This window comes from Oncorhynchus mykiss, chromosome 31 (genome assembly GCF_013265735.2).
Source record: "Oncorhynchus mykiss isolate Arlee chromosome 31, USDA_OmykA_1.1, whole genome shotgun sequence".
Lineage (NCBI taxonomy): Eukaryota > Metazoa > Chordata > Actinopteri > Salmoniformes > Salmonidae > Oncorhynchus > Oncorhynchus mykiss.
This window is the reverse complement of record NC_050571.1, coordinates 34,179,581-34,206,288: the sequence shown is the minus strand read 5'-3', so window position 1 is coordinate 34,206,288 and position 26,708 is coordinate 34,179,581. Positions and strand designations below refer to the sequence as shown.

General features: G+C 41.7%; 4 protein-coding genes across 4 annotated transcripts; 3 read left to right on the top strand and 1 right to left on the bottom strand.

The window, feature by feature from the left end:
- Nucleotides 1–1,715: 1,715 nt before the first annotated feature.
- Nucleotides 1,716–4,278, bottom strand: LOC110505080 (leptin receptor overlapping transcript-like 1). Its single transcript, XM_021584040.2, has 4 exons — nucleotides 4,121–4,278; nucleotides 3,249–3,324; nucleotides 2,947–3,133; nucleotides 1,716–2,612 (listed from the first exon to the last, which is right to left on the bottom strand). Exons 1-4 carry the CDS (start codon nucleotides 4,134–4,136, stop codon nucleotides 2,496–2,498), a joined length of 396 nt encoding a protein of 131 aa, XP_021439715.1. The 5' UTR covers nucleotides 4,137–4,278; the 3' UTR covers nucleotides 1,716–2,495.
- A 268-nt stretch (nucleotides 4,279–4,546) lies between these two features.
- LOC110505079 (signal recognition particle subunit SRP72) lies at nucleotides 4,547–14,504 on the top strand. The gene is made up of 19 exons (XM_021584039.2): nucleotides 4,547–4,704; nucleotides 5,411–5,531; nucleotides 5,686–5,809; nucleotides 7,656–7,799; nucleotides 7,920–8,031; nucleotides 8,143–8,174; nucleotides 8,295–8,419; nucleotides 8,544–8,601; nucleotides 8,754–8,885; nucleotides 9,007–9,135; nucleotides 9,677–9,749; nucleotides 9,977–10,041; nucleotides 10,149–10,244; nucleotides 10,897–11,000; nucleotides 11,107–11,184; nucleotides 11,386–11,523; nucleotides 11,635–11,675; nucleotides 11,807–11,966; nucleotides 13,705–14,504. Exons 1-19 carry the CDS (start codon nucleotides 4,593–4,595, stop codon nucleotides 13,895–13,897), a joined length of 2,037 nt encoding a protein of 678 aa, XP_021439714.2. The 5' UTR covers nucleotides 4,547–4,592; the 3' UTR covers nucleotides 13,898–14,504.
- Nucleotides 14,505–16,882: 2,378 nt separating this feature from the next.
- LOC110505078 (ADP-ribosylation factor-like protein 9) lies at nucleotides 16,883–22,913 on the top strand. Its single transcript, XM_021584038.2, has 4 exons — nucleotides 16,883–17,390; nucleotides 20,928–21,096; nucleotides 21,296–21,471; nucleotides 21,795–22,913. The coding sequence occupies exons 1-4, from the start codon at nucleotides 17,193–17,195 to the stop codon at nucleotides 21,972–21,974; spliced, it is 723 nt and encodes a 240-aa protein (XP_021439713.1). The 5' UTR covers nucleotides 16,883–17,192; the 3' UTR covers nucleotides 21,975–22,913.
- A 294-nt stretch (nucleotides 22,914–23,207) lies between these two features.
- On the top strand, nucleotides 23,208–26,658 carry LOC118946019 (testicular haploid expressed gene protein). Its single transcript, XM_036969903.1, has 8 exons — nucleotides 23,208–23,299; nucleotides 23,465–23,495; nucleotides 23,652–23,708; nucleotides 23,863–23,997; nucleotides 25,034–25,156; nucleotides 25,657–25,798; nucleotides 26,055–26,189; nucleotides 26,425–26,658. The coding sequence occupies exons 1-8, from the start codon at nucleotides 23,281–23,283 to the stop codon at nucleotides 26,533–26,535; spliced, it is 753 nt and encodes a 250-aa protein (XP_036825798.1). The 5' UTR covers nucleotides 23,208–23,280; the 3' UTR covers nucleotides 26,536–26,658.
- Nucleotides 26,659–26,708: the final 50 nt, after the last annotated feature.

Here is a 26,708-nt window from a genome sequence, read left to right as displayed (position 1 = left end):
TCATGTTTCTTGGGCCAAGCAAATCTCATCTTCTTATTGGTGTCCTTTAGTAGTGGTTTATTTGCAGCAAATCGACCATGAAGACCTGATTCACGCAGTCTCCTCTGAACAGTCAATGTTTTGATGTGTCTGTTATTTGAACCATGTGAAGAATTTCTATGACTGGTCACTCGAATGAACTTATCCTCTACAGCAGAGGTAGCTGATTCTACCGTTCCAGTTTCATTGTAGCACTTGATGCTTTTTGCAACTGCAATTGAAGAAACATTCAAAGTTCTTGAAATTTTGCAGATTGACACGAAGGTCAGTCAAAGTAATGACGGACTGTCATTTCTCTTTGCCTATTCGAGCTGGTCTTGCCATAATATGGACTTGGGTCTTTTACCAAATAGGTCTATCTTCTGTATACCAACCCTACCTTTTCACAACACAACTGATTGGCTCAAACACATTAAGAAGGAAAGAAATTCCACAAATAAGGCACACCTGTTAATTGAAATGCATTCCAGGTGACTACCTCGTGAAGCTGGTTGAGAGACTGCCAAGTGTGCAAAGCTGTCATCAATGCAAAGGGTGGATACTTTGAAGAATCTCAAATATATTTATTTGTTTAACACTTTTTTGGTTACTACATGATTCTGTGTGTTATTTCATAGTTTTGATGTCTTCACTATTATTCTACAATGTAGAAAATAGTACAAATAAAAACCCTTGAATGAGTAGGTGTGTCCAAACTTTTGACTGTACTGTATATTTGATTATTTGTTTTGATGTATGGAAAGTTCTAGTTTCAATTTGACTTACATAAAAGGATAACAAAAACACCAAATGCCATTTGCTGTGACATTACCTTTGTTAATTAAGGTAATAAATATTATTTAAAAGTTCCGCTAAACTCAAAAAGGTGCAAAAATTGTTTTCATTATGATACAATTAATACAATCACTATCTTCACTGAGGTTGTGGTCTCTGGAAGACTGGAAATAAGAAGGACAAACTGAGTGACACAAAGAGACAACAGATTCATGAGCGCTTCCGGTCATATCTGGAATATTTGTCTCTCCAGAGACCACTTTTCACAAAGATAACTGCTTCTCCCGCAAAAGAAAAGAAAGAGATCATAAACACTCAATCCTTCCACCCAGATGAACAAACCAGTGCAGATGGGGTGACAGCTGCTTAATACCTTGGTTAGCTAGGACTAATTCAGTTAAATGTAACAAACTCCAAAGCTGCAGCACACTGTTCACTGAGACCTTTAACTAATGACAAACTACACTAAGAGAATGTATGGTATCAGCACACCCAATGCAGGCATACAAAAAACACATTCAAAACTAGTTTTGGCCTATACGGCGAGCTCATTTCCTTCAACAAGAGGACGCGAGTACATTTTAGCGCAGCTATACAAAATAAAGACCAAAACAGGATGTGACTCGGTAAACACTGGGGTTCGTCCACATTTATCTTTGAACCATAATTACAGAGCAGCCCTCGTTTCCTACTCCAGGTATAGAAACCAATAGAATACCTGGTAAATCCAGGCCTAGCAGTATTACCCATGGTTATAAGTAGCCTAGATCTTAATTTGGCCATGAGTCCACCGGCTAGCCCTAATCCTGGGCTGTCTAACGAAGGTTTTTGATGATTTCTAAACCTTGTCCAACAAATCGATGCTGACTTTGTTTTAGAGAGAAAAGACGACACTGGGTTACAATGATTTCTAGACATTTTTCAAAAGGAACAGAATATGCTACACTAGGCTAAACAACAAAGCACAAGAGGCCAGTATCAAATGAAGGTATTTGAATAGCTGAGTCATTAGAATTGATCACTGCAATAAGTGACAGTGCATTGTATAATATCAATGTATGCTGTATGTACGTTAGTATTGAAAGGTTTCAATCTGAGAGACTAAAGCTCACAGCTTTCAATATGCTCTTCAAAAACAACACATACTCCATACAAAATATCCTGTGCTGTCTGCACTTGGAGGGAGAAACTTTCCTCAAGACTGACCAGCACGCTATTGTACAACGTCAATCCCAAAGGAGTAACAACATTTGTCAGTTAGATATCTTTGTCACAGGAAAAGCTTCCACCTTTCAGACAATCCCAATCCCTCCCATAGGTCGATCTGAGTCCAGGTTAACATTGAGTTTGACATTTTTACAGATAAGATGGACTTTTATGATTTCAACATTATAAAGATTTTGACTCTCAAAAGATAAGCCTGTACAGTACATGAATGGAGAAGACTCAAACATGGAGCAAACAAAAAGTACATATGAAAGTCAGCACATCCACCTGAAGTCAGTCTGACGTTCCGCATGACAGTTAAATCAAATTATTGCACTGGTTTAATGCGTCTGTGGATGGGCGGTCATAAATATACAACAAACAACAATAATAGTAATCATAATGACAATAATAATAATAACAATTCTAGTAATATAAACAGTTCAGACTTAGTCCCCCACCTCACGCTCCCAATTTTACCACTGCTGCCAACTAAAGTCGTCGTTTGATCCGAAGACCAAGAAGAATCCCAGAATGGTTGCGAAGATCACTACATTGCCTGTTAACACAAGCGCACATGCTCCCCAGGCAATCTGTAAACAACAAACATGAATAATTCAGTACGCACGTTACAAAATTCTGCATTGCACACTTTCAATCTGTAGTTTGGACTGAGCAAAACAAAGTCCCTTTTAAACTGTTATTTAGTAATGGAGCATTTATTGTTATTACACAAATGGTAGCCTATAAGATTTAAAAGGAATGGTCCTTATTCCATTTGTGTAACAAGAAAAATGCATGCAAATAGAAAGCAATTACTTTAACAGCAAAGCTAACGCAATGTTGTAACTGCACAGGTATAAGTGCAAAGTGTTGCCAAACACCACTTAGCCTACACACGCAAAAATCCCAAAAATGTGTACTTACAACATCGGCTCTGGCGAAAATTATTGGCAGGCCGAAAGCTGAAACCACTATGCCTGTTGTGAGAAATAAAGCCAGCTCTTTGCAGGCGTTGCTTGCCGAGTCTGTGTCGTCAACAATTCTCCGGGAGATGCCGTAAGGGATTGGGGCGAGGATGTAGAAGAAGAGGAGGAACAAGGGCCAGTATTTACTGTGAAGAGAGAAGTTCCCAGCAGTTATGACTGGAAGAATACTAAATCTGGGCGGCATCATATTACAAAGGCCTGCATCATGACAGTCAGGTTGAATATGATGGAGATACTTACTCATACACTGGAAGGGCACATCCTAGCATCAGGAACATGAGTCCAATGGCCCCACCAAAGGACAGGCTGATCAGAGCTGGAAAGGAGTGGTAAAGAAACTAAGCAGCTGTGTGTGTGTAAGACTAAATCCTTTGGTCATAATTGATAATCTGACCGTTGGCCTAATGCTTGGGCGAGGGGATGCTGATTATTTTCAGCTACCATTTATTATGTGAATTGGTGGCTAGGTGCTATTATTAGCGTTTGATTTGTAAACATCCAGGATGTCATGTTATTTAGCTAATAGCTAGCTAGCTGGTGAGGATTGAGACAATGCTATAGCTAGCTAGTTGGTGAGGAGAGACAATGCCATTTCTGTCGAAGTATAGCTAATCTTAGCTTGAAGTCATCGTTGCATAGCTTGATAGCATTCTTAGTTAGCGCCATCGTCATTGCCTAGCTTGACATAACAACCAATCAATAACAACACAGATTTGGCCGGAAGGCAAATATCATTTCTAACGTGGATTTCATTGATTCAGAATGGCAATCATTAGCTAGCTCGCTTAGTTCACCATTCGAAACTACGCTACCAGAACTAACCTGGTGCCAAGCTAGCTAGCAATAGCTATACTGCTTCATCTCTCGTTGATATGTAGCTAGCTAAGCGGCAAAATGTTTATTTAGACAGTTAGCTAGCTACACCAGTATTTGTCGGCCTGTCAAAGCTAGTAGACGTTAGCCTAGCCGGCTAACTAGCTAGTACTCAGTTGTTAGCTTAATAGCTAGCAGCACATGCATCCTTTCAGCGTTTATATATGTGTGTGTGATTTATGACTTTTGTTGCAATCCAGTTAATGTATTATCTTAAAGTATGATAGTAACTTCCTCACCTTTAATTCCGGCCATTTCTGTAAGACATAAAGTTGTCACACAGTCCACAACAACACACCCTTGCTACTGGATCAAACCGTGCAAACGATTTCAAAGAGCTGTCTGTAGCTAGCATCGCGCATGCGCGAAACCCGTCACCCAAAACAAGAAATGTGTCTTTGAATAAATGGACAATAATCAATTTATCGCAGACAAAATCATCTGACTTATGCATCTGTATGCTTAAACCCCACCCTGTATCAGTATCTATACATTAGCTCATTATCCTTGTGTTGATGAGAGAGCTTATTCTTAATACTCTGTTAATATCAATGCCATTTTTATTGACAAAAATGTAATAAGCTAGTGTATTATGCTGTATTGTGATGTTTGTCTTTGTAAATTCATGGGAATTCCTTTTGTTTTCTTTAGGTACAGTTGTGATTCTATCAACCCGGAAGAAGAACATTTTGCTTCCGGCTACAGTTTCGCATGCAGCGAAACATGTCGAGTGGAGGAGGCTCCGTTGCTTCGCTGTGGACTGAAGTGAATCGCTGTGGACAGAATGGAGACTTCACTCGGGCCCTCAAAGCTGCCAACAAAAGTAGGCTTTTGCTCTTGTTCACATGTTTGTAACTGTCAAGCTATGAGCTATTGTTTGAGGGCTGACTAGTTTGTTAGGCAGTTGGCTAACACAGCTAGCTACAGCTGTTAGCACTTAGCTAAAGCGTTAACAGAAATATGCAACTATACGTTACTCAAGCCAATTGCTAACTAGTTTCTGTTTATATTTGAGTAATTTTGCCAACTGACGAGTCGGAGTCGAGCGTAGATGTTGTTGAGGACAGTAATATCACATTTTGACCAATATTAATTATTCAACACTGTGACGTGTCCCAATTAGCTAACTACTAGCTTAGCCACACGATAGCAACTACCGTGCTATACGCTTAGTTATCACTTTATTTTATTTAACCTTTATTTACCTAGGCAAGTCAGTTAAGAAATAAATCTTATTTACAATGACGGCCTACCGGGGAACAGTGGCTTAACTGCGTTGTTCAGGGGCAGAACGACAGATTTTTACCAGCTCGGGCTGTCCCAGCGCTCTGACCATTAACGTTAGGCTACCTGCCGCCCCATCTACCAGGAAACTGTGATTACTAGATTTGAGCAAAAAATATTTTTTCCATGTGCACTTCAAATTGAGATTTTATTACGTTATAGATAACTAGTTTGCTAGGGTTGACCTGAAGAAAAGGTATACATTTTAATGTAAATTGTAATCCCGAAGTGCATTTCTTCCACAGTTTTGCATGAAGTCAAGGAAGACGTGACAGCCCTTCACTGTAAAATAGTTTGCCTAGTGCAGAATTGCAGTTTCAAAGAGGCACTGAATGTCATGAACACTTATTCAAAAGTACTTGGCAGGTATGTTGAATATGACAAATTACTATAAATGACATATTGTTAGATTTTGCATTGCTACAAGATTATCAAAATGTATAAATACTTGACTTGGTCAGAGAAATTCCTGGTTGTACCCTTTTACAATGTTGAACACTTGATTTTTGTTCTTTCTCAGTGAGCTTATTGTGTTTGAAAAAGCCTACTGTGAGTACCGATTGAACAGAGTTGAAAGTGCCCTGAAGACCATTGAAAGTGTTTCAGAACAAACAGACAAGCTCAAGGAACTCTATGGCCAAGTGGTAAGACTTTTTGAAAATAAGACATTACACGAGTTGTTGTTAACGCTGCTTGGCTGTCTACCCTTCAGTGGATAATCCTTCCAGCCACTGTAAACTGGCCCAATGTACTGGCCTCAAGTCATCACTAGTTACCTCAGCCACAAAGTAATAATTATCACATTTATCTGTGAAATGCTCACTCACAAGCCCCTAACCAACAATCCAGTTCAAGAAATAGAGTTAAGAAAATATTTACTAAAATAAAGTAAAAAGTAACACAGAATTACATAACAATAATAAGTCTATATATACAGGGGGCCTGGTACCGAGTAGATGTGCGGGGGTACAGGTTAGTCGAGGTAATTTGTACATGTAGTTAGAGGTAAAGTGACAATGCATAGATGATAAACAGAGAGTAGCAGCAGTGTAAAACAAGGGGATGGTCTGGGTGGCCATTTGATTAATTGTTTAGCAGTCTTATGGCTTGGGGGTAGAAGCTGACTTGTGTGACTGGAGGGTTTGACCATTTTTGGGGTCTTCCTCTGACACCGCCTGGTATAGTGGTCCTGGATGGCAGGAAGCTTGGCCCCAGTGATGTATTGGGCTGTACGCACTACCCTCTAGCGCTTTATGGTCAGACACCGAGCAGTTGCCATATCAGGCGGTGATGCAACTGGTCATAATGCTCTTGATGGTGCAGAACATTTTGAGGATCTGTGGACCCATGCCAAATAGTTTGTCTCCTGAGGGGGAAAATGTGTTGTCATGCCCTCTTCACAACTGTCTTGGTGTGTTTGGACCTTGATAGTTTGTTGGTGATGTGGACACCAAGGAACTTGAAACTCTCCACCCGCTCCACTTGAATCTCATTTATGTAAATGGGGGGCTGTTTGGCACTCCTTTTTGTGTAGTCCATGGTCATCTCCTTTGTCTTGCTCACGTTGAGGGAGAGGTTGTTGTCCTGGCACCACACTGACAAGTCTTTGACCTCTTCCCTATAGGCTGTCTCATAGTTGTCAGTGATCGGGCCTACCACTGTTGTCATCAGAACTTAATGATGGTGTTGGAGTTGTGCTTTGCCACGCAGTTGTGGGTGAACAGGGAGTACAGGAGTGGACTAAGCACACACCCCTGAGGGAACCGGTGTTGAGGATCAGTGTGACAGATGTGTTGTTGCCTACCCTTACCACCTGGGGGCAGCCCGTCAGGAAGTTCAGGATCCAATTGCAGTGGGAAGTGTTTAGTCCTAGGGTCCTTAGCTTAGTGTTGAGCTTTGTGGGCACGATGGTGTTGGAACGCTGAGCTGTAGTCACTGAACAGCATTCTCACATAGGTGTTCCTTTTGTCCAGGTGGGAAAGGGCAGTATGGATTGAGATTGCATCTGTGGATCTGTTGGGATGGTATGCGAGTTGGAGTGCGTCTAGGGTTTCATGGCTACCGATGTGAGTGCTACGGTGTGTTAGTCATTTAGGCAGGTTACCTTCGCATTCTTGGGCACAGGGACTATGGTGGTCTGCTTGAAACGTGGGTATTACAGACTCGGTCACAGCGAGGTTGAAAATGTCAGTGAAGTCACTTGCCAGTTGGTCTTCGCATGCTCTGAGTACACGCCCCGGGTTTTGAGTTTGTTTTCCAGTGATTGCACGTTTGCCAATAGACCCGATGGTAGTGGTGATTTACTTACTCTCCTACGAATCCTAACAAAGCATCCCAACCTTCTCCCTCGGTCTCTCCTCCATTTCTTCACGCGAATGACAGGTATTTGAACCTGTTCTCTGGAAAGCAGTATATCCTTAGCGTGAGACTTATTAAATCAATTGTGGTAACTGGTGACAACCCTGGCCTCCCCTTTTGTTCTCACCTTAGCTGTACCGTATGGAGCGCTATGATGAGTGCAAGGCTGTCTACACGGACCTGATCAGGAACTCCCAGGATGAATACGAAGAGGAGAGGAAGACCAACCTATCAGCAGTGGTGGCTGCTATGAGCACATGGGAGAAGGCTTCTCCGGTGGGTCTTCTGCACACAATTAGAACAGACTTCTATTTATAATGGTCCTCTGAGACACTTGGTTATTGAAGCCCTGGCATCCTTAATCTTTCCAAATGTCATTCCACCCTGTTTTTGCAGGATGATCTTGGCCTGTCTGAGACTACATATGAGCTGAGCTACAACGCTGCCTGCACTCTAATTGGTCGAGGCCAGCTCACGGAGGCTCTGAACAAACTACAGGAAGCAGAAGGTCAGGGCCACAGACGTATTGCAATTCATCCTGCTACATAATGTAGCACTTAAGGTTTTTGTCCAGTCCTTTTGTGGTTAATGTTGACTATATATATATATTTTTTTCCAGAGCTTTGTCGGGTTTTCTTCTCAGAGGATTCGGTGAGTGCTCTATGCCTGTGAAATAAATATGCCCACAATGTCATGGCTGAGCGTACAGACAGAAATGTCAAACTTTTTTTTCATGTTTTGAATCGTAATTGGCTTGTCTGGTTCGTGCAGGATATAACTGAGGAGGACGTTGAGTCGGAGCTGGCCGTCATCCACTCCCAGATGGCCTACATTATGCAGTTACAGGGTCGGACAGAGGAGGCGCTGCAGCTCTATAACCAAGTCATCAAGCTCAAGTGAGTGTTCCTCCAAAGTGGAATCAATTGAGCCATTACATTCCATTGTAGCTGATGTGTAATTGTAGGCACAGGAAGAGAATAGCGGAAGCGGTGTCTCATAATTTTTTTTGTTGAATCCTAGGCCGTCAGATGTGGGACTTCTAGCTGTGACTGCTAACAACATCATTACGATTAACAAGGTGGGTACATGCATGACCATTCCCTGTACTGCTAGGAACGACTAAACATTGAAACAGGCTTTGCTGTTATTGACCGTGTTCTCTTATTGTTTGAACCCATCGTTTTGATCCTGGGCCAGAGCTGTTGCTCATATCCCTTTTTTCTCCCACAGGACCAAAACGTGTTTGACTCTAAGAAGAAGGTGAAACTGACAAATGCCGATGGCGTTGAGTACAAGCTGGCCAAGAAGCAGCTACAGGCCATTGAATTCAACAAAGCCCTGTTGGCTATGTACACTAACCAGGTATCGGATTTGAGTACATTAACTCTTCAGTTGTATTTTTACACGTAGTTATACAGTCTGAATAGGTTAGACTGGTATTCCAAACAGTCATTGATGACGTGCGTTACATTATACCCCACAGGCGGACCAGTGCAGAAAGCTGACGTCAGGCCTCCAGTCCCAGAACCCAGGCCACCCGCGGCCAGTTTTGATCCAGGTGGCTCAGCTGTGCAGAGAGAAGCAACACTCGAAGGCCATAGAGCTGCTTCAGGTACTCACTGTGGGCCAAATCCTAACTTGAGATAAGTGTAGTTGATGTATGAATATAAATAGGACATTGAAAGCTCTTCCTTTGCCTCGCGAGTGGCGCAGCGAGCTAAGGCACTGCATCGTAGTGCTAGAGGCATCACTACAGATCCAGGTTTGATCCCGGGCTGTGTCGCAGCTGGCCGCGAACGGGAGACCCATGAGGCGGTGCACAATTGGCCCAGCATCGTCCGGGTCAGGGGAGGGTTTGGCCATGTTGGACGGTGTTTCCTCCGATACATTGGTGCTTCTGGCTTCCGGGTTAAGCGAGCAGTGTGTCAAGAAGCAGTACAGCTTTGCATGGTCGTGTTTTGGAGGACGCATGGCTCTCGACCATCGCCTCACCCGAGTCTGTGCAGGAGTTGCAGTGATGGGACAAGACTGTAACTAATAATTTGGATATCACAAAATTAGGGATAAAAGGGGGTACAAAGTGCGCACACAAAAACTAAAAATCTTCCTTATCCTGCAAGTATAATGCTAACTGTGTGATTCTGTTTTTAAAGCGTTTTTCAGACCAGCACCCAGACAGTGCATCTGGTATCAAATTGACGATGGCACAACTCTATTTGTCTCAAGGTAAACTTCTTTCCAAATCCTTTTTTTTGTCACTGGGTAAAACACCCCAAAAATAAGCCTATTGAAGATAAATTAGATTAGATTAGTGCTAAACATTGCCTTTACTGATGCCTGATACTGTTATCTTTTCATTTGTTTTGGCAGCATTTAATTCTGTTGTGTTTGCGCATATGACAGACTACAAGTTAACCTCATAATAATTAAATGTATCGGTGTCTTCTCCAAAGGTCACGTTACAAAAGCATGTGACATCTTGAGGTCGATCGAAGATTTCAAGCACAAACAAGGGATGGTTAGTTTTTATACTCTTCTGTTGCTCTTAATCTAATCATAGATGTAACATTTTCTGAACAAACATTACAAGGATCATAAGACTAAGAAATTGACATTGTTTTACAGATCTCAGCTCTGGTATCAATGTACAGCCACGAAGAGGACATTGACAGCGCAATTGATGTCTTCAGCCAAGCTATTCAGTACTACCAATCTGAACAGGTATTATACCCCTTTGACATGGAATGTGACGTCTTGAAAGCACCTCGGCTATGGCATGTTTGTTTGTCTGAAAGGGTACACTATGGCTTTTTAAATACCACCACGAAACCTTAGTAGTTTCGATAGTTTTGAAGTGCCACTGAATGGACATTTAACTTGTCAGTAAAGGAATTCCACTTTTGAAGCGGGAATAACATCCATCACTAGGCTACCAGAACTGTCAATCAAATGATCTCGTGCTGCCTGTGCCCACCCTGCTGCCTGCACGCAGACCACTCGCTCCACTTTGACGTTCATTAAATACAATGACTTAACAATACATTTAGTAGAAAGAAAACACATCTATGTACCCTAACATAAAAAAACATCAATCAGCAATGTTTATTGTTGTCAGGGGAACAATACTGAACATCCTATGCAGGAGCAGAATTCTGCTTGGAAAAGTTAGATGCTTCTGATGATGCCCTTTTAAAAAAATGTCTGAAAGGTTATCAACTGTCGCTATCGACCCGTTACTAGCGGTTTCCAATGTATGAAAGGGGTATAAGTAGACGAGCACCTTTTTAGATTCATCACAAAGTCGATGTAACTTTGAAAATGTGATGCCATAGTAGTGCACTTACTTGTCAACTGTTGTCTTCTGCCATCCCAGCCTGGTTCATCTGTTCACCTGGCGCTCGTACGAGAGGCCGCTGATTTCAAGCTGAAGTACGGACGGAAAAAGGAAGCCATCAGTGACCTGGAACAACTGTGGAAGTGAGCAACGTTCTGTTTCTGTTGTGCGGTGGTGATGCTGGTGAATGTTTTGCTTGCTCTGGGCTTGATATTCAATGTAATAACTAGTCCCCCTCCCGCTCCACAGGCAAAACACCAATGACATCCACACTTTGGCACAACTTATCTCGGCTTATTCTTTGGTGGATCAAGATAAAGCCAAGTCGTATCCTTTCTTTGCTCTCAGTATTTTAAACTACACATAAGTATGAGTCTGAGTATTTGAATGACTATCGCTGATTAGTGCAGTTTTAAATTCACAGTCAAGTCATTTTCTAAATATTTTTATACCAATTGTTATCATTAAAGTACATAGAACTGGCTAGTAAATGGAAAGGCATGTTATATCCTTAGCCATTTGTCCCAGCCTCAGCAAGCACCTCCCCTCCCCTGAAAGCATGTCGTTCAACGTGGACGTAGATGAGCTGGAGAACTCTCACGGAGCCAACTATGTCAGAAAGAAGGCTGCTAAAGTAACAGGGGAGAACCCACCCAAAGAACAAGGGTGAGGAGACCTGAAGCTTTTTAAAACACTTAATTAAGCTGCATACTACCTGTTCTACACATTCTATGTACATAGGCTTTCTCTCACTATCAATATTATCTCTCTCCACAGCCAGGGGGATGTTAAAAAGAAGAAGAAGAAGAAAAAGAAGGGTATTGCAAGTTGTGTTGTATGTGAATATCTGCATGCTGTGTGACCCAAATAATAGTTTTATCTGATTTAAATAAAGTCAGCATCTCTGAATGGGATGGGGAATCACTGTTTTTCTCCTGCCTCTGTTCAGGCAAACTGCCCAAGAACTACGACCCAACAGCGAACCCTGACCCGGAGAGATGGCTGCCCATGAGAGAGCGCACCTACTACCGGGGCAGGAAGAAGGGCAAGAAGAAGGAACAAGTGGGAAAAGGCACGCAGGGGGCCACGTCAGGAGCTGCATCCGACCTGTGAGTAATGCATCCATGTCTCTTATTGTTGGTCACTTCCACTAACACTTAATATATATGAGTCTAATAGTTTAATTCAGGAAAAATCAACACAGACCTGTCTGATTCCCGATTTGTTCATGTGGGACCTTTTTATATACAGTCGTGGCCAAAAGTTTTGAGAATGACACAAATATAAATTTAACATTTTCTGCTTCATTGTCTTTAGATATTTTTGTCAGATGTTACAATGGAATACTCAAGTATAATTACAAGCATTTCATAAGTGTCAAATGTTTTATTGACAATTACATGAAGTTGGTTCAGAGAGTCAATATTTGCAGTGTTGACCCTTCTTTTCAAGACCTCTGCAATCCCCCCTGGCATGCTGTCAATTAACTTCTGGGCCACATCCTGACTGATGGCAGCCCATTCTTGCATAATCAATGCTTGGAGTTTATCCGACTTTGTGGGTTTTTGTTTGTCCACCCGCCTCTTTAGGATTACCACAAGTTCTCAATGGGATTAAGGTCTGGGGAGTTTCCTGGCGATTCCCCGAGCCACTTAGTTAGCACTTTTGCTTTATGGCAAGGTGCTCCATCATGCTGGAAAAGGCATTGTTGGTTACCAAACCATGGTTGGGAGAAGTTGCTCTCGGAGGATGTGTTGGTACCATTCTTTATTCACGGCTGTGTTCTTAGGCAAAATTGTGAGTGAGCCCACTCCCTTGGCTGAGAAGCAACCCCACACATGAATAGTCTCATGATGCTTTACTGTTGGCATGACACAGGACTGATGGTAGCACTCACCCTGTCTTCGCCGAACAAGCTTTTTTCCGGATGCCCCAAACAATCGGAAAGGGGATTGATCAGAGAAAATGACTTTACCCCAGTCCTCAGCATTCCAATCCCTGTACCTTTTGCAGAATATCAGTCTGTCCCTGATGTTTTCCCTTCTTGACACCAGGCTATCCTCCAAAAGTCTTTGCCTCACTGTGCGTGCAGATGCACTCACACCTACCTGCTGCCATTCCTGAGCAAGCTCTGTACTGGTGGTGCCCCGATCCCACAGCTAAATCAACTTTAGGAGACGGTCCTGGCGCTTGCTGGACTTTCTTGGGCGCCCTGAAACCTTCTTCACAACATTTGAACCGCTCTCCTTGAAGTTCTTGATGATCCGATAAATGGTTGATTTAGGTGCAATTTACTGGCAGCAATATCCTTTCCTATGAAGCCCTTTTTGTGCAAAGCAATGATGACGGCACGTGTTTCCTTGCAGGTAACCATGGTTGACAGAGGAAGAACAATGATTCCAAGCACCACCCTCCTTTTGAAGCTTCCAGTCTGTTATTCGAACTCAATCTGCATGACAGCGTAATCTCCAGCCTTGTCCTCGTCAACACTCACACCTGTGTTAACGAGAGAATCATTCAAACATTCTGGAGTATATGCAAATTGCCATCATACAAACTGAGGCAGCAGACTTTGAAAATGTAATATTTGTGTCATTCTCAATGATAGGCCACGACTGTATAGTTAAACCGCCCTAATGTTGGAAACAAACATTAATTATTATTATGTTCGTAGCTATGGCACACAATTTTACTTACAGCAGGTTTTTAAAGGACCACAGAGTTTGGGCTGCTTCGTGTTTTCATTTTTTTCAATGGAAAAAAAAATGTAATACTGGTATTGTCACAGCTTTACTTTTTACCTGTACTGTTGCATTTGGTCGGTAACACATTCTTCTGTGTTCCCAGGGATGCCAGTAAGACTGCCAGCAGCCCCCCCACCTCCCCCCGGCCAGGGTCAGCCCAAGCCTCTGCCTCCACCTCGGCCCCCGCTGCCAGCAACGTGGTCCCTCCACGACAGCAGAAGCCCGCTACCGCAGGGCCAGGGGCCCGCAAGAAGGCCCCTCAGAAGAAGAAGAAAGGAAGCAAGAGTGGCTGGTAGACTGGAAGAACGCTGCAGATATGGAGCAACACATAGGCAACCATCACCACACGGCCCGGAACTCACAGAATCATGTGCTTTGTCATTTAAGTTGATTAGCCTGTTCTTTTTTTTTTAGACCACAAACATTGTCCAATTTGTAGTTGTTGAATAGGATGCGATGAATTGAGTAATGGGCATCAATTCCCTGCCTGGTTCTTTCACGGTTAGATTTTTTTACGCAGAAACAATTGTCAGAGAACTAATTTAAATGGCCAGAGACCTTATTTGTTTGTTGTAGGCAAGTGGGTTCTCTAGTTATAATTTGTATCTTCTGTGCAGAGGAAATTTACTGTTGTTTCTGTTCTCTGAGCCTGAGTTTTTGAAAACTGTTCTTTGACCGTAAACTAATTTCCTTGAGTTGCCCACTGAAGAGGCAAGCTTTGTATGCAAAAGTTAGTATATATTTATTTCCTGCATTGGTTTAAAGTAAAAAGACAATTTTTTTATTATAATTGGTTAGCAGTACGTCATTTGCGTATTGTTTTAAGGAAAATGATGAAAGCAAATGATTTTGGCCAAAATGTGTGTCCCATTATGTCTTAATAAATAGGCTTCTTTAACTGAACTGGATCTTTGTGTTAATTTTGTCTTTGGAAAGTTCTCAATTTTTATTTTACCTTTATTTAACTAGCCAAGTCAGTTAAGAACAAATTCTTATTCGACAGATTTTTACCTTGTCAGCTCAGGGATTTGATCTTGCAACCTCGGTTACTAGTCCAACACTCTAACCACTAGGCTACCTGCCGACCCATCAATGATGTGTATATACAGTGCTAATGGAAAGTATTCATACCCCATGACTTTCAACATTTTATTACGTTACAGCTTTATTCTAAAATGTATTAAATATTTGTTTCCTCAATCGACACACACTTGATTGGAGTCCACCTGTGGTAAATTAAATTGATTGGACATGATTTGGAAAGGCACACCTGTCTGTACAAAGTCCCACAGTTGACAGTGCATGTCAGAGCAAAATCAAAACCATTCGGTCAAAGGATTTGTCCGTAGAGCTCAGAGAAAAGGATTGTGTCGAGGCACAGATCTGGGGAAGTGTACCAAAACATTTCTGCAGCATTGAACGTCTCCAGGAACACAGTGGCCTCCATCATTCTTAAATGGAAGAAGTTTGGAACCACCAAGACTCTTCCTAGAGCTGGCTGCCTGGCCAAACTTCACAATCGGGGGAGAAAGGCCTTGGTCAGGGAGGTGACCAAGAACCTGATCGTCACTCTGACAGAGCTCCAGAGGAGAACCTTCCAGAAAGACAACCATCTCTGCAGCACTCCACCAATCAGGCCTTTATGGTAGAATAGCCAGACGGAAGCCACTCCTTAGTAAAAAAGGCATATGACAGCCCGCTTGGAGTTTGTCAAAAGGCACCTAAAGGACTCTCAGACCATGAAAAACAAGATTCTCTGATCGGATGAAACCAAGATTGAACTCTTTGACCTGAATGCCAAGTGTCACGTCTGGAGGAAACCTGGCAGTATCTCTACGGTGAAGAATGGTGGTGGCAGCATCATGCTGTGGGGATGTTTTTCAGTGGAAGGGAGTGGGAGACTAGTCAGGATCGAGGGAAAGATGAACGGCGCAAAGTACAGAGAAATCCTTGATGAAAACCTGTTCAGGACAACAGACTAGGGCGATGGTTCACCTTCCAACAAGACAACGCAGGAGTGGCTTTGGGCCAAGTCTCTGAATGTCCTTGAGTGGCACAGCCAGAGCCCGGACTTGAACGTGATTGAACATCTCTGGAGAGACCTGAAAATGGCTGTGCAGCGACACTCCACATCCAACCTGACAGGGCTTGAGAGGATCTGCAGAGAAGAATAGGAGAAACTCTCCAAATACAGGTGTGCCAAGCTTGTAGCATCATACCCAAGTAGACTCGGCTGTAATCACTTGCAAAGGTGCTTCAACAAAGTACTGAGTAAAGGGTCTGAATACTTATGTAAATGTGATATTTCAGTTTTTTGCAAAAATGTCTAAACCTGTTTTTGCTATCATTAAGGGGTAAAACGATGTAATTCATTTTAGAATAAGGCTGTGACGTAACAAAATGTGGAAAGGGTCCAGGGGTCTCAATACTTTCTGAATGCACTGTAAATCCTGGATTTCTATTGTATTTATTGGCCAATGAGAGGCTTTGAAGCCACCGGTCAGACATATTGGCACTCAGAAGAAGTCCTTCAAAGGAATAAATGGAATTCTACAGTATTTCAATTCAATGTTTCAAGGACAAAAATGCATGTATTTTTGTAGTGGGGACAGTAACATTAGTACTTAAATCTTTTTTTGCCATAAAGGATTTAAAAATATATTTTTATGTTTAGCTCACAATGTAATATAAGTATGCATTAAAGGTGTCTGTACTAAAATAAACATGTCAAAAACAAATGTAGAGATTAATAAATGCATTTCTAAAGCTTCTAACATTTTTTTACCAATTGAGTGCTAAGATGGAAGCAGGGTGGCTTCAACACCCTGTCAGTCTAGTGTATATTCGTCATTAGTTTTTACCCTGTTTTTTGATCATTGAGCATCTCATCAGCATTGTTCATCGGCATTGTACGCAGTGTGCCCTCTTTGATATCAAGCGCTGCCTGGTGGACTTACTATGGAAATGCAAACAAGAAAGAATAATTTAGCTGCATCATTCATGTTGCTGATTTTCTATATGTTATTTTTCAGTCCTACCTTTGAAATTGTGATGCTACTACTGCGTTTAGACAGGCAGCTCAATTCGGTTATTGTTTCACTAATTGGACCATTCAGATCAGCTCTGAAGAAGATCTTATGTAAAAAGATGGAACAAATATCAGAATTGGGCTGCCTGTGTAAACGCAGCCATACACCCCCTTGACGGTACTTGTATCAAGTCTCTACATGTCAATCAAACTGATGAGCCGAAACAACTCTCGAGAAGATTAAAGTTCGAGTGTAATATAGTAGTGACTGGCTGCATTGTAGAGCGTTCATGTCTTGCGTTTGGTGTTTTTTTTATTTAGAAAATGTATTATATTGTATCTCTATATATTCATCTATTCTAGCTCCTGCAAACATTATTTTCTGTATGCGCCTTAACGTTACTTCCTGTGTGCTCTAAGCCCCCGGATATCCCCTATCGCATTGAGAGCTTAATCTACTTGTTGTAACTGGGGGGATGCAAACTTATCGATACGTAACGATTATCACGATTTATAAAGACATGTGAAACAGTTCTCCGAGATTTCCTAACATTGTTTCGAACATGCCTGTTGTCAGAGAAGCTGCGGTCGTGGGTCTTGCTCTTGCAGTAACCGGAGGAGTTGCGTATGTAATCTGGACTTATGCGTCTTCGGGGGAAAAGCCAAAGCAAGAACCAGAGAAAATAGAAAAGGAGACTAGGAAAAAAACTGCACAAAAAGCACCAGAACCCGCACAGCAAACACCAACAATCGTAACAGAGGTACTTTTTGTTCGTCTTATGCTTACAAAATGTCTATTTTGAGGCACGCCTACTTGACGGGTGTTTGTGGTTGCTATTGGAAATTACCTCACCGCCACAGAAAAGTACTTGTGAAGATATTAAACAAGTTAGACTTTTCAAACTTGAGACTTGTAAACTAGAGGCAAATGTCCTGTGCAGTTTATAATAAATAGGGTCCATAGATAGGCAATATATCTATATACAAGGGCGCCACTTTGGTTTTAGAAGTGGGGGGAGGCATAACCTGGTGGAATTTTTTGGGGCATCTAAAGCTAATTTCCTTCATTTTTACATAATCGAATATGCCTTCTCTATTTGAACAAAAAGTTATAAAAAATGCCCACAGTTATCAAGCTAGGTGAGAGGTCATTATTAAATATGTTTAAGTGATTAATAAGACTGAACTAGGTCAATATTTTATATTTTATTTCCAAACATTTTCCTTGGGAATTGAAATAAAATGAATGGTGGGAACTGGGAAGGAAATTGTGTTGGGAGAGAGTTGCGTTAGACTGGTGTGGGTCGGGTGTGCAGGCTGCTTGGGCTGGCTGGTCGGTCTGGCTGAAATTTGATATTGAGGATGTCTTAATAAACAATCAAAAGTCTGTATTGGTTGTTAGACTATTGGTTTAAAATTCACCTCCGCTCCATCACAAACTGGTCTTCCCTGGCTGCCTGACCCTGCTGAGACCCCTGTCACCATCTGATCCGTGCTCTTAACTGACTTGCCTAGTTAAATAAAGGTAAAAATAAATCAATAAAAGATTAAGCATGACAAAGAATTACCTTAGTAACATTTATACAGTATATTATCCAATAATAGAATAATGGTCCAATAATGGAAATTACCATTATTCCCAGATCCTAGACTGTAGCTTTAAGCTTAAACTGCTGTTTTGTAGCTATGCCCATCAATATAAAATGGAACTTTGTATCATTCACTGATATTGTTAAATTCACCTGAGCTCTGTAGACTGTTCTTCCCTGACTGTGTGACCCTGCTTCCCTGACTGTGTGACCCTGCTGGGACCCCTGTCACCATCTGATCCTACTAAGACATGGTGAGCAGTGTTGTGTACTGACTGTGCACTCAAGGTCTGCCATCCCACGGGACCTGCGGGCCCCGACAGAGATCATTGCGGCACGGTCTGCATTTTTCATTCTGTGGGCGGTCAGACGGATGACTTTTGGATGAAAGCATTTTTGTATCCACTGATTATTTGGAAACGGTCCTCTTTCTGCTTTGTATGCGTTAGCCTACCTATTGTATTAAAACCACATTTTTCGCATTATTCACACACACAGAATTCGCTGCTTCAAGGTCCTGCCATTCTTAAGTGGCCTACCTCTCCTAGTTGATAATGAGAGTTCAAGGACGCTTAGTATGTGTGGTCTCATTGAAATAGAGTAGGCTGCAAACGTGGGTGGGGAATTACGTGGCAGTTAATTTAAATATGAAATTAACTTAAATATGATTAGACTGTAGTTTGCTAAATTGTCTGTAAATAAATAGGCTTGATAATGGAGTAAAGGAGGGTGCTCAACCAATGTGAGTCGACGTGCAATCAAAAAATGGAATCATCATTGAAAAAGAAAAGGCACAACTCGCACATTAGTTAGGCTACAATGGTGAGCGAGCGTTGCACCTTTTCATTTTCAATAATGATTTATTAACCATTTATTTGTCTCTGCCTGCAAAGTGTCCTCCTAAAAGCTAGGCTATATCCTATAAGCCTATGAAAAATGTAGTACGTGTCGCTGTCATCATTCTTGCTGCATCCAGTTCAGTAGACATACCTGTGAGATCAGGTGTGGTCTCAATTAAATAGAGTAGGCTATATCCTATACATGGGCGGAGAAGCACAGGCAGTTATCTTTCCAAGGAAATGTACTTCCTAAATAGCTTACTATGTTGCCTCGAAATAGGCCTAAATATTGATCACCCATATTTCTCAGGAGTGGGAAGATTTTCAGACTAAAAGGGAACTATGAAAATAACTCAAGAGAATGTGGAAGTCTTTCGTACTCTGCTCTCTTCAAACTACATCTAGCATTTTGGCCGATATAGCCCAGTAATACAGATAGTCTAATATAAGGTCTAATATAAGAATCTCTAGGAATTTAAACAATTTCTTAAGTAATTTTTGCATTTGATATTCCCTATAGGGCGCATGTGAGCTGCCTAAAATAACATTGCGGGACTGGAGTTGGGTTTGGGACCAGTTCTTGGGGTAGCGGGTGGGAGTCAGACAGAAAGCCAACAGCTGACGCTGATTCCGGTATGAAAAGCTGCGGATGGGGGCGGGAGCGGAATGAAGAAATCGGTCCTGCGCAGACCTCTACTGTGCACCATGACAGTGAATCCTTTAACCTAATAGCGGTTTATTACTGTGTAAGTGTGAAAAGTAGGGAATTAGTTCGGGAACTGACAGATCAATAACATTACATTGCCATACTGACTAATAAAAACGTACATTGCACTGAAAAAAATTCCAGAATATAAATCTTTAATCGTTTGGCTGATGGTTCCATCATTTGATTCAGGTCTAGTGTGATTGAGGCAAAAATAATAGCTAACTTTAGCCAACTTTTGGCCAGCTCTCTCTAACTGTACATCAACTGGCGAAAGCTAGCCAAGTTAATTTACTCCTGTTGAAACGGGACCAAACAAAGGCTACAAAACATGTCTATACAAACAACTACTGTTAGTAATAATAGCCACCTCATATAGCTATCTATCTGACAGAGGTTAGAGCTGACCTGGCTGTCCTAGCTAATAGCTAACGTAGCTAATTCATTCACGTCAGTTGATAGGGGATGAAACGTTACATGTCAGTTACAATACTAGCTCAGCACTGCAAAGAAAACACTTGTTTTTTCCTGTTAAAAGTTCAACCGCAGTTACCTTGCCAGCCACATCGGTCAACTAAAGAGTATCCCGTTTCTGCTCTGCTTGCCTTTACAACTCGGTGAACGAGCGCAACACATACACACTGAACCATGCTCAACTCTCCTGTGCTGTTCTAGCCAGCAGGATAATTACTGGTGTTTTGTATAAGCTAACCTGTAACACCCAGTAAAGGAAACATAATTATCACACATCTGGTGTACAAACTGTAGCTAGGTCCAAGTCTTATCTTGACATTATAATCTTGCCGCACTGTTTTATCATGCACTAGTCTATTCTTACGCAGGCATTGGTTAGCGCGAACTGACCACATGCTGTTGTAATGTGAGTTCAGTTACGCCCCCTTCAGTCTCTTTGACTTCTAGGTGATAGAAAACTAAGGCTGAAGTAAAGATGAAGCAATACAATTTCATTGTGGGCTTAAATTGATGGTTCACTATTTGCAATGACCAGTACCATGGCCCAAGCTTTATAAATGTTCACAAAACACTTGATTCCGGATCAGCACTTACAGAAAAGTATTAATATGCAATGTTTAAATATATTATTATCCAGGTTGTGTTAACTTGTGTATCTGGATGTGCTTTTATTATGATGTGCCATCTTAGACAAAGGCCACGGGAAAGCAAGTCTTGGTGCTTGGCCTCGAAGGGGCAGGGAAGACCAGCTTGCTTCACTGCTTTGCCTCGGGGAGTCTGGAGCAGGATGTGACCCCAACACAGGGGTTCAATGCCGTCTCCATCAATAGAGAGGACCTGCAGATTGAGTTCCTAGAAAGTAAATGCAACTTGCACATGAAAATATTGAGTACAGTTACTGATTATCTGGATGACCATGATATGAAGGACCAACATGAGTTCATCACTCGATATGCATTCATAGTATTTTCTTGTGTTTAATAAATGTTTAAAAAAATGACTTACTGCTCTGATACCTTATGGTGAAGAAATTAACTAAAACATGCCATCTTTTGCAGTTGGTGGCACAGAGAATCTGCAGCCCTATTGGAAGAGGTACATGTGCAAGGCTATGGTGCTCGTATTTGTGGTGGACTCTTCCAACGCCGCCCAGTTCCCTTTGGCTAAGAAGCATCTCCACGAGCTGCTCGAAACCGACCTCTACCTTCCCTTAGTGGTACTAGCCAACAAGCAGGTGAGACTGACATACTGATTTAGGGCTTGCATCTCAATTGTCTTTCCTTGATTCCTCACGTCTTCTCTCCTCGCCTCCTTCTCAAAACGCGTTGAAGGGGAGTGTCAGAGGGGAGTAACCTTGGATCTTTTTCAAGAATTTTAAGAATGAGATGAGGAAGGACATGAGGAACCCAGGACAGACGTGAGAACGAGCCAAGAGTTGCATTTCAATAGTCTTGTGGCGTTTCCTTTCTTCGTCGCCTCTTTTTCATCCTTGTGAGATACTGCACCTGCTCCAGTGTCTCACCTTGGGTTTGTTCCCGTTATTCCCCTTATCTCCAGGATAACCAGGGGGCCTGCAGTATCACAACACTCCATGAAGCCCTGTCCCTGGAGGAGGTGGGGGACCAGCGCAAGCTCTTCCTCATCGGCACCCATGTAAGGAAGGGGGACACCGAGGTGAATTCTGCTGTGCAGGACGCACGGGACCTGATCATTCAAATGGTGCAGGATGGTAGATAGACTCACCATCTAGTCATCAGCTATGAATGTCCCACTTGCTGAGAGGTGATAGGTTAGTTTAGTTTCACCCTGTCCTGGCTTGCCTTCATTTGTTTTGATAACACTAGCTACAATCTCTACTGACAGACTGCATGATAGTGAAAGGCCTCATTCACATCCAAAGAAGCCATAAGCTGACAAGGTTCTTATGGTCAAACTCATTCACTGGCAATTGTATTAGCACAAATGAACAATAGCACAGAGTTTTATCATTTACTTGCCTCTGTAGTTTTTCACTTTCAGACACAATAATTCAAGGATGGTCTCAACATCCTTACCTATAGGGATTGAATTGGTAATGCTTTGTTGTTATCAAATATTATTCTCGTAGAGTTATGTACAACTTGCAGAGCATAATGCAGGTTCATTTTAGACAAATGGCTGTTAGGTAGTATGTTGAAGACTCTTTTGTTGTACATAGGATTATTTTAGTTTATATTGCATAGGAACGTGATGTATTGAATATATTGTCTTAAAGGGACCTTGCTACATAGTTATATTTTCTTAAAACCGATGTGATATTTAATTAAACAAAGCAAACTGAACAATTCCAAAGTATCATTTTTCACTTGTGTCTGGGCATTTGGCTAACAATGATTTGCCTTGGAGTAGGTTGAAGCGTTTACATGCACTAAGGAATAAATCTACATGTGAGCACAAAATGTGCTACTCATTTTCATATTCATCACTTGTAAAACTACCGGTATAATCTTGAGTAATAAGCTGGTATGAAGTGCACTACAGAATTTCAAAAACCAATGGAACAATTATTTGTATGGCATGACTATAACAGACCTCCAAACTGTTTCTGTCATTTAAGCATAAAATACCTCATTTTTTTCCCACTCTTTTTCTGTTTTGTCGCACCTGGTGATGTAAATAAAAACCTGGTTATAAATACCTGCGTGGCTCAAATTGTTGTCTATAGGCTTATGCTGACATTTAGTTCTCACTCCTCAAATATAAATATCTATATGTTTATTTTTGGAGTTAAAAATACAGCTAACCATAAATATTTATGTCATTGTTGACCTCCGATATCACTTTTCATTTGAAATCCTGTATCGGAACTCTTAAGAAATAAGATAGACGCACCCTCAAAAGGGGCTTGTACACTCCGGTTTCAACCCGCCACACTCAAGTAGTCCAGTCCTGTCATGTGATAAGTTGCTAGGGACTCCCAATGCCATAGCAACAACACAGACCATTGTGACCCAGCAGGTGAATTCAACTGGGTACATTTATAAAGACTTCCCATCAGGCAGATATGGTATCTGGAAAAAAAGGTACGTATGGTGGGAACCATGTTGTCCGAATGCTTATGTTGAAAACCATTTTAATGTTATCCTTAAATGTTGGTATTTAAATTTAAAAAAATAGAATTTCCATTTTTATCATAAGGGGCTAAACCCAATTGCATATTATTGTCTGAACAATCCTCTCTTTTGTAGGACTTGAATCCAGATCATGTCCATCAAACAGGTGCACATCTTTTCCTTATGAATTCCTTGCTTTCAGATCAAACTGATGTGCGAAAAAAAAAGTAAGGTACTACAACTACTGTCCAGTTGTTGGTTGTCTTTGTATTGTCAAGATACATTTTAAACAGGGAATAATGAAATGAAACATTTCTTGTAGGATTCTGGAACTTGCACAACACAAAGAAAACAAAACAGTGTGGGTCACAACACCTTGGTAAGTAGGCTACTTTTTGAGTATTGGTATTTGCAAATAGTTTCTATGACAAGTCTATCAGTGGAAAAAAAAAACACATTAAAGCAAGTACTTTTTTTGTTTATACGTTAGCATTCATAGTGGAGATGTTTATTTGATTTCCTCATTGATCTAGTCCAAAGCTTACCTGGGGCAATCAGGAGTCAATATGGCCTCTGTCTTACTCAGCGCTGGGTGCAGTTCCAACAGAGAGAATCCAATACCTAGCTAAGCACAAAAGAGACTTCTCAGCATGGGAGGACCACCTGAGGTAATGTATGTAAACTAATTACACCCAGGCTGAACATTATTGATGACTCAAAAAAGTATGAGCCAACAGTTTGACTAAAAAAACACTGTAAGTAGGTATACTCGATACATTACCATTTTATTGTGCAGTGTCACCACAAAACAGAGAAAATGTTTGCTAAGTCTTATATTGGTCTGCTCCATAAGCTTGCGTAATATAAAGTACATTTGGCTTTGAGCTCAAGCGCAGGAAATGGTCCTCCAGAGTGAAAAGGGATGTTAAGGCTACTTGCCAATTTCCTGCATCCTCATTGGAGGTGACTGCTACAGAGATGTCAATTCGAAATCGAGAAATGTCTGTTCGTCAGATTTAGACAGACCTGTATTAGATAATACAAAAAAAGAAAGTAGGTTATCATTCAGCTGCCAAGCTAAACGTGCAAGCAACATTAGACAAATCATTTAATCAAAATTCTTCTCAGGAAGCCCTGCCTTGTAAGCTATTTGTTGAATTGAAGAAGGCAGCATTTGCCAGTAAGTGAGAATGAATGGCCAGTTTGGCCACAGGCAAGCTGCCATCATTGTTTCTGTGCTCATTGAATTTATGTTTTAATGTGCTGCAGTTCGTTTTTTGTGTGGTTTTGACAGAGAAACAATGCCCAAGTGTTCCAAGTGGTTGTAGTTTGACCACATAACCTCACCAACCTACTAGAAATAGGAGACAGATATTTGGCATTCTTCAAATGTTCAGTTTATGACTAAACCATTAAGTCTAATGAGATTACGGAAAAGTGAATTTAGCTGCCTGCAGGCAACAGAGGTATGTCACCCACACAATGTGTCATGATCTATATCTCGCATAAATGTGAAATGAAATTGTTCAGGTTCAACACAGTCCGATCTGTGTATTCACCCCTCTAAAACGTTGCATCATTAGTGATGCATTTAATCCTTTCAATTGTCCATTGAGACAGGAGGTTAAGTTTCTTACCCTCTGGCATGATGAGACTTTTTTTAGTCCAAAGAAATGGACAGTAATTGCTTGTATTTTTCTGCAGGAAAGACGATGAGGTGATCTCCTCCAGGAAGACATTACGTTCTTCCTCCAAGACAGCCCAGTATGAGCTCGTTGTCCGCCTGTCAACACCCAAGACCAGGTCCCGAAGCTCCCAAGAAATGGGGTAAAATCCCCAGGAAAACGTGACTATAACAAAATGTGCCCAGTCCACATTGTTAAATACTAGAGTATACGCAAGCATGCCACTTGGCCCAGATCCTCCTTGGCCCAAGAAGCCGATATTTTGACATGTGTTATTTCAGTTGCGAGTTGTGGCTCTGGGAGAGAGAGGAGACGATGATGAGATAATAGGGGTTATTGTCCAAAGGTCAGGCCCCTGGGACATTCAGAAACGGCCACGGAAGTCTTTTTATAAATCTTAAAGCGCAGCAGCGCACATTTGGCCTCAAGCCTTCTAGAAAGGACTCTCAGGCCTGCACACTGGAGCGAATATAAAAAACAATATGCCTCTTTGTATTCATGCCTCTGTGGAGCACACTCCCTTGGGAATGGTCTGAAAAGATGAGAGGTTTTAGTTCAGGGCAGAGGGCTATGTTGGGGTGTTTGTGTTTGTTTTATGGTGATCTTGCATATAGAAATATTAGAATCTCTGTGGTTCCACAGTCCTCCTCACACGTCGTGTTGTGAGTACAGCTGCCCCATCTGGCACATAGACCCCAGAGTGAGAACTGATGAGACCACTCCACGGCTACTACAGCTAGCCAATCCCAAAGCGAACCACCTCAACTTCAAAAGCAACAGGGAGGTAAGTGCCTAGAAAGAAAGGTAAGTTATTCATTCAGTTCAGTGTAATTGAAAGTGTTGCCAAAGGTGTATATCAAAGGTTTACAGTTGCTGTACCTTTTGGATAACATTTGGATAACTTATTCAGAACTGGAGGGGGAGGGGGGGGGAGGGGGGGTTGCCTTCAAGGCTTGAGGTCGTTTTCACAATTGCATGTTTGATTGGGAAACCATACATAAGTCAGTGATTCATCTTTTACTTATTTTTCTTTTTTGAAGAAAGTGGAAACATACATTTCCTATGCTGCCAAAACAGCCCAGACCACTCCCAGGCTGGACCAGCTCTCACTGCCGAAGTTGAGGGATTGTAAAATGTTCTTTGAGCGAGGACATCCAGAGGACTCCATTTGGCCAGTGAGCTCATCGCCTTTACTATCACCCACACAACACGCTGGAAAACAGTTAAATTCATAGACCTTAGAATAATGCTCTGCACCAATGTGTAACATTGTCTCAATGTTGTTGTGATGTGCACATTTTTTTTTTTTTTCTATAATCTGAAGAAAGATGCGACGTGAGAAAGCGTATGCTTTCAAATAAGTTTTTTAGATCCTTGGAGAGAACTCACTGAAACATGCATTCTCAACAGGTGTCAAGGAGAGCCCGTCAGGCCACAGCAACTTCACGACTTCAAACTCTATCAGCTCCCAAGGGACTTAATAAGGACTACATCCCTCTGAGAGACCTGCCACCTTTATGAGCTTGCTTCTCCATCAAGGTCCATGTCGGTGCACAATGTACTAGGAAAATGGCCACTGAGAAAAGCAAAATAAATGGGTACAGAGTACTCAAGGGGTCTCTAATAAAACAGCGTCTTGTGCTTTTTTAAAATCTGTTTGGCGCCAGAGACGAGATGGGAAAACCGGGCGCTTT

Bases quoted from the DNA above. Each gene is read 5' to 3' on its own strand.
- LOC110505080 (XM_021584040.2), bottom strand. The intron at 3,134-3,248 runs GTAAGTATCTCC...CTCTCTTCACAG, and splicing joins TGTGCCCTTCCAGTGTATGA to TAAATACTGGCCCTTGTTCC. The intron at 2,613-2,946 runs GTAAGTACACAT...TGTTGTTTACAG, and splicing joins TTTTCGCCAGAGCCGATGTT to ATTGCCTGGGGAGCATGTGC.
- LOC110505079 (XM_021584039.2), top strand. From the start codon at position 4,593: ATGCAGCGAAACATGTCGAGTGGAGGAGGCTCCGTTGCTTCGCTGTGG. The intron at 7,800-7,919 runs GTGGGTCTTCTG...CTGTTTTTGCAG, and splicing joins CATGGGAGAAGGCTTCTCCG to GATGATCTTGGCCTGTCTGA. The intron at 10,245-10,896 runs GTATTATACCCC...CTGCCATCCCAG, and splicing joins AGTACTACCAATCTGAACAG to CCTGGTTCATCTGTTCACCT.
- LOC110505078 (XM_021584038.2), top strand. From the start codon at position 17,193: ATGCCTGTTGTCAGAGAAGCTGCGGTCGTGGGTCTTGCTCTTGCAGTA. The intron at 17,391-20,927 runs GTACTTTTTGTT...GTGCCATCTTAG, and splicing joins CACCAACAATCGTAACAGAG to ACAAAGGCCACGGGAAAGCA. The intron at 21,472-21,794 runs GTGAGACTGACA...CCTTATCTCCAG, and splicing joins TGGTACTAGCCAACAAGCAG to GATAACCAGGGGGCCTGCAG.
- LOC118946019 (XM_036969903.1), top strand. The intron at 25,157-25,656 runs GTAAAATCCCCA...GTGGTTCCACAG, and splicing joins CGAAGCTCCCAAGAAATGGG to TCCTCCTCACACGTCGTGTT. The intron at 25,799-26,054 runs GTAAGTGCCTAG...TCTTTTTTGAAG, and splicing joins ACTTCAAAAGCAACAGGGAG to AAAGTGGAAACATACATTTC.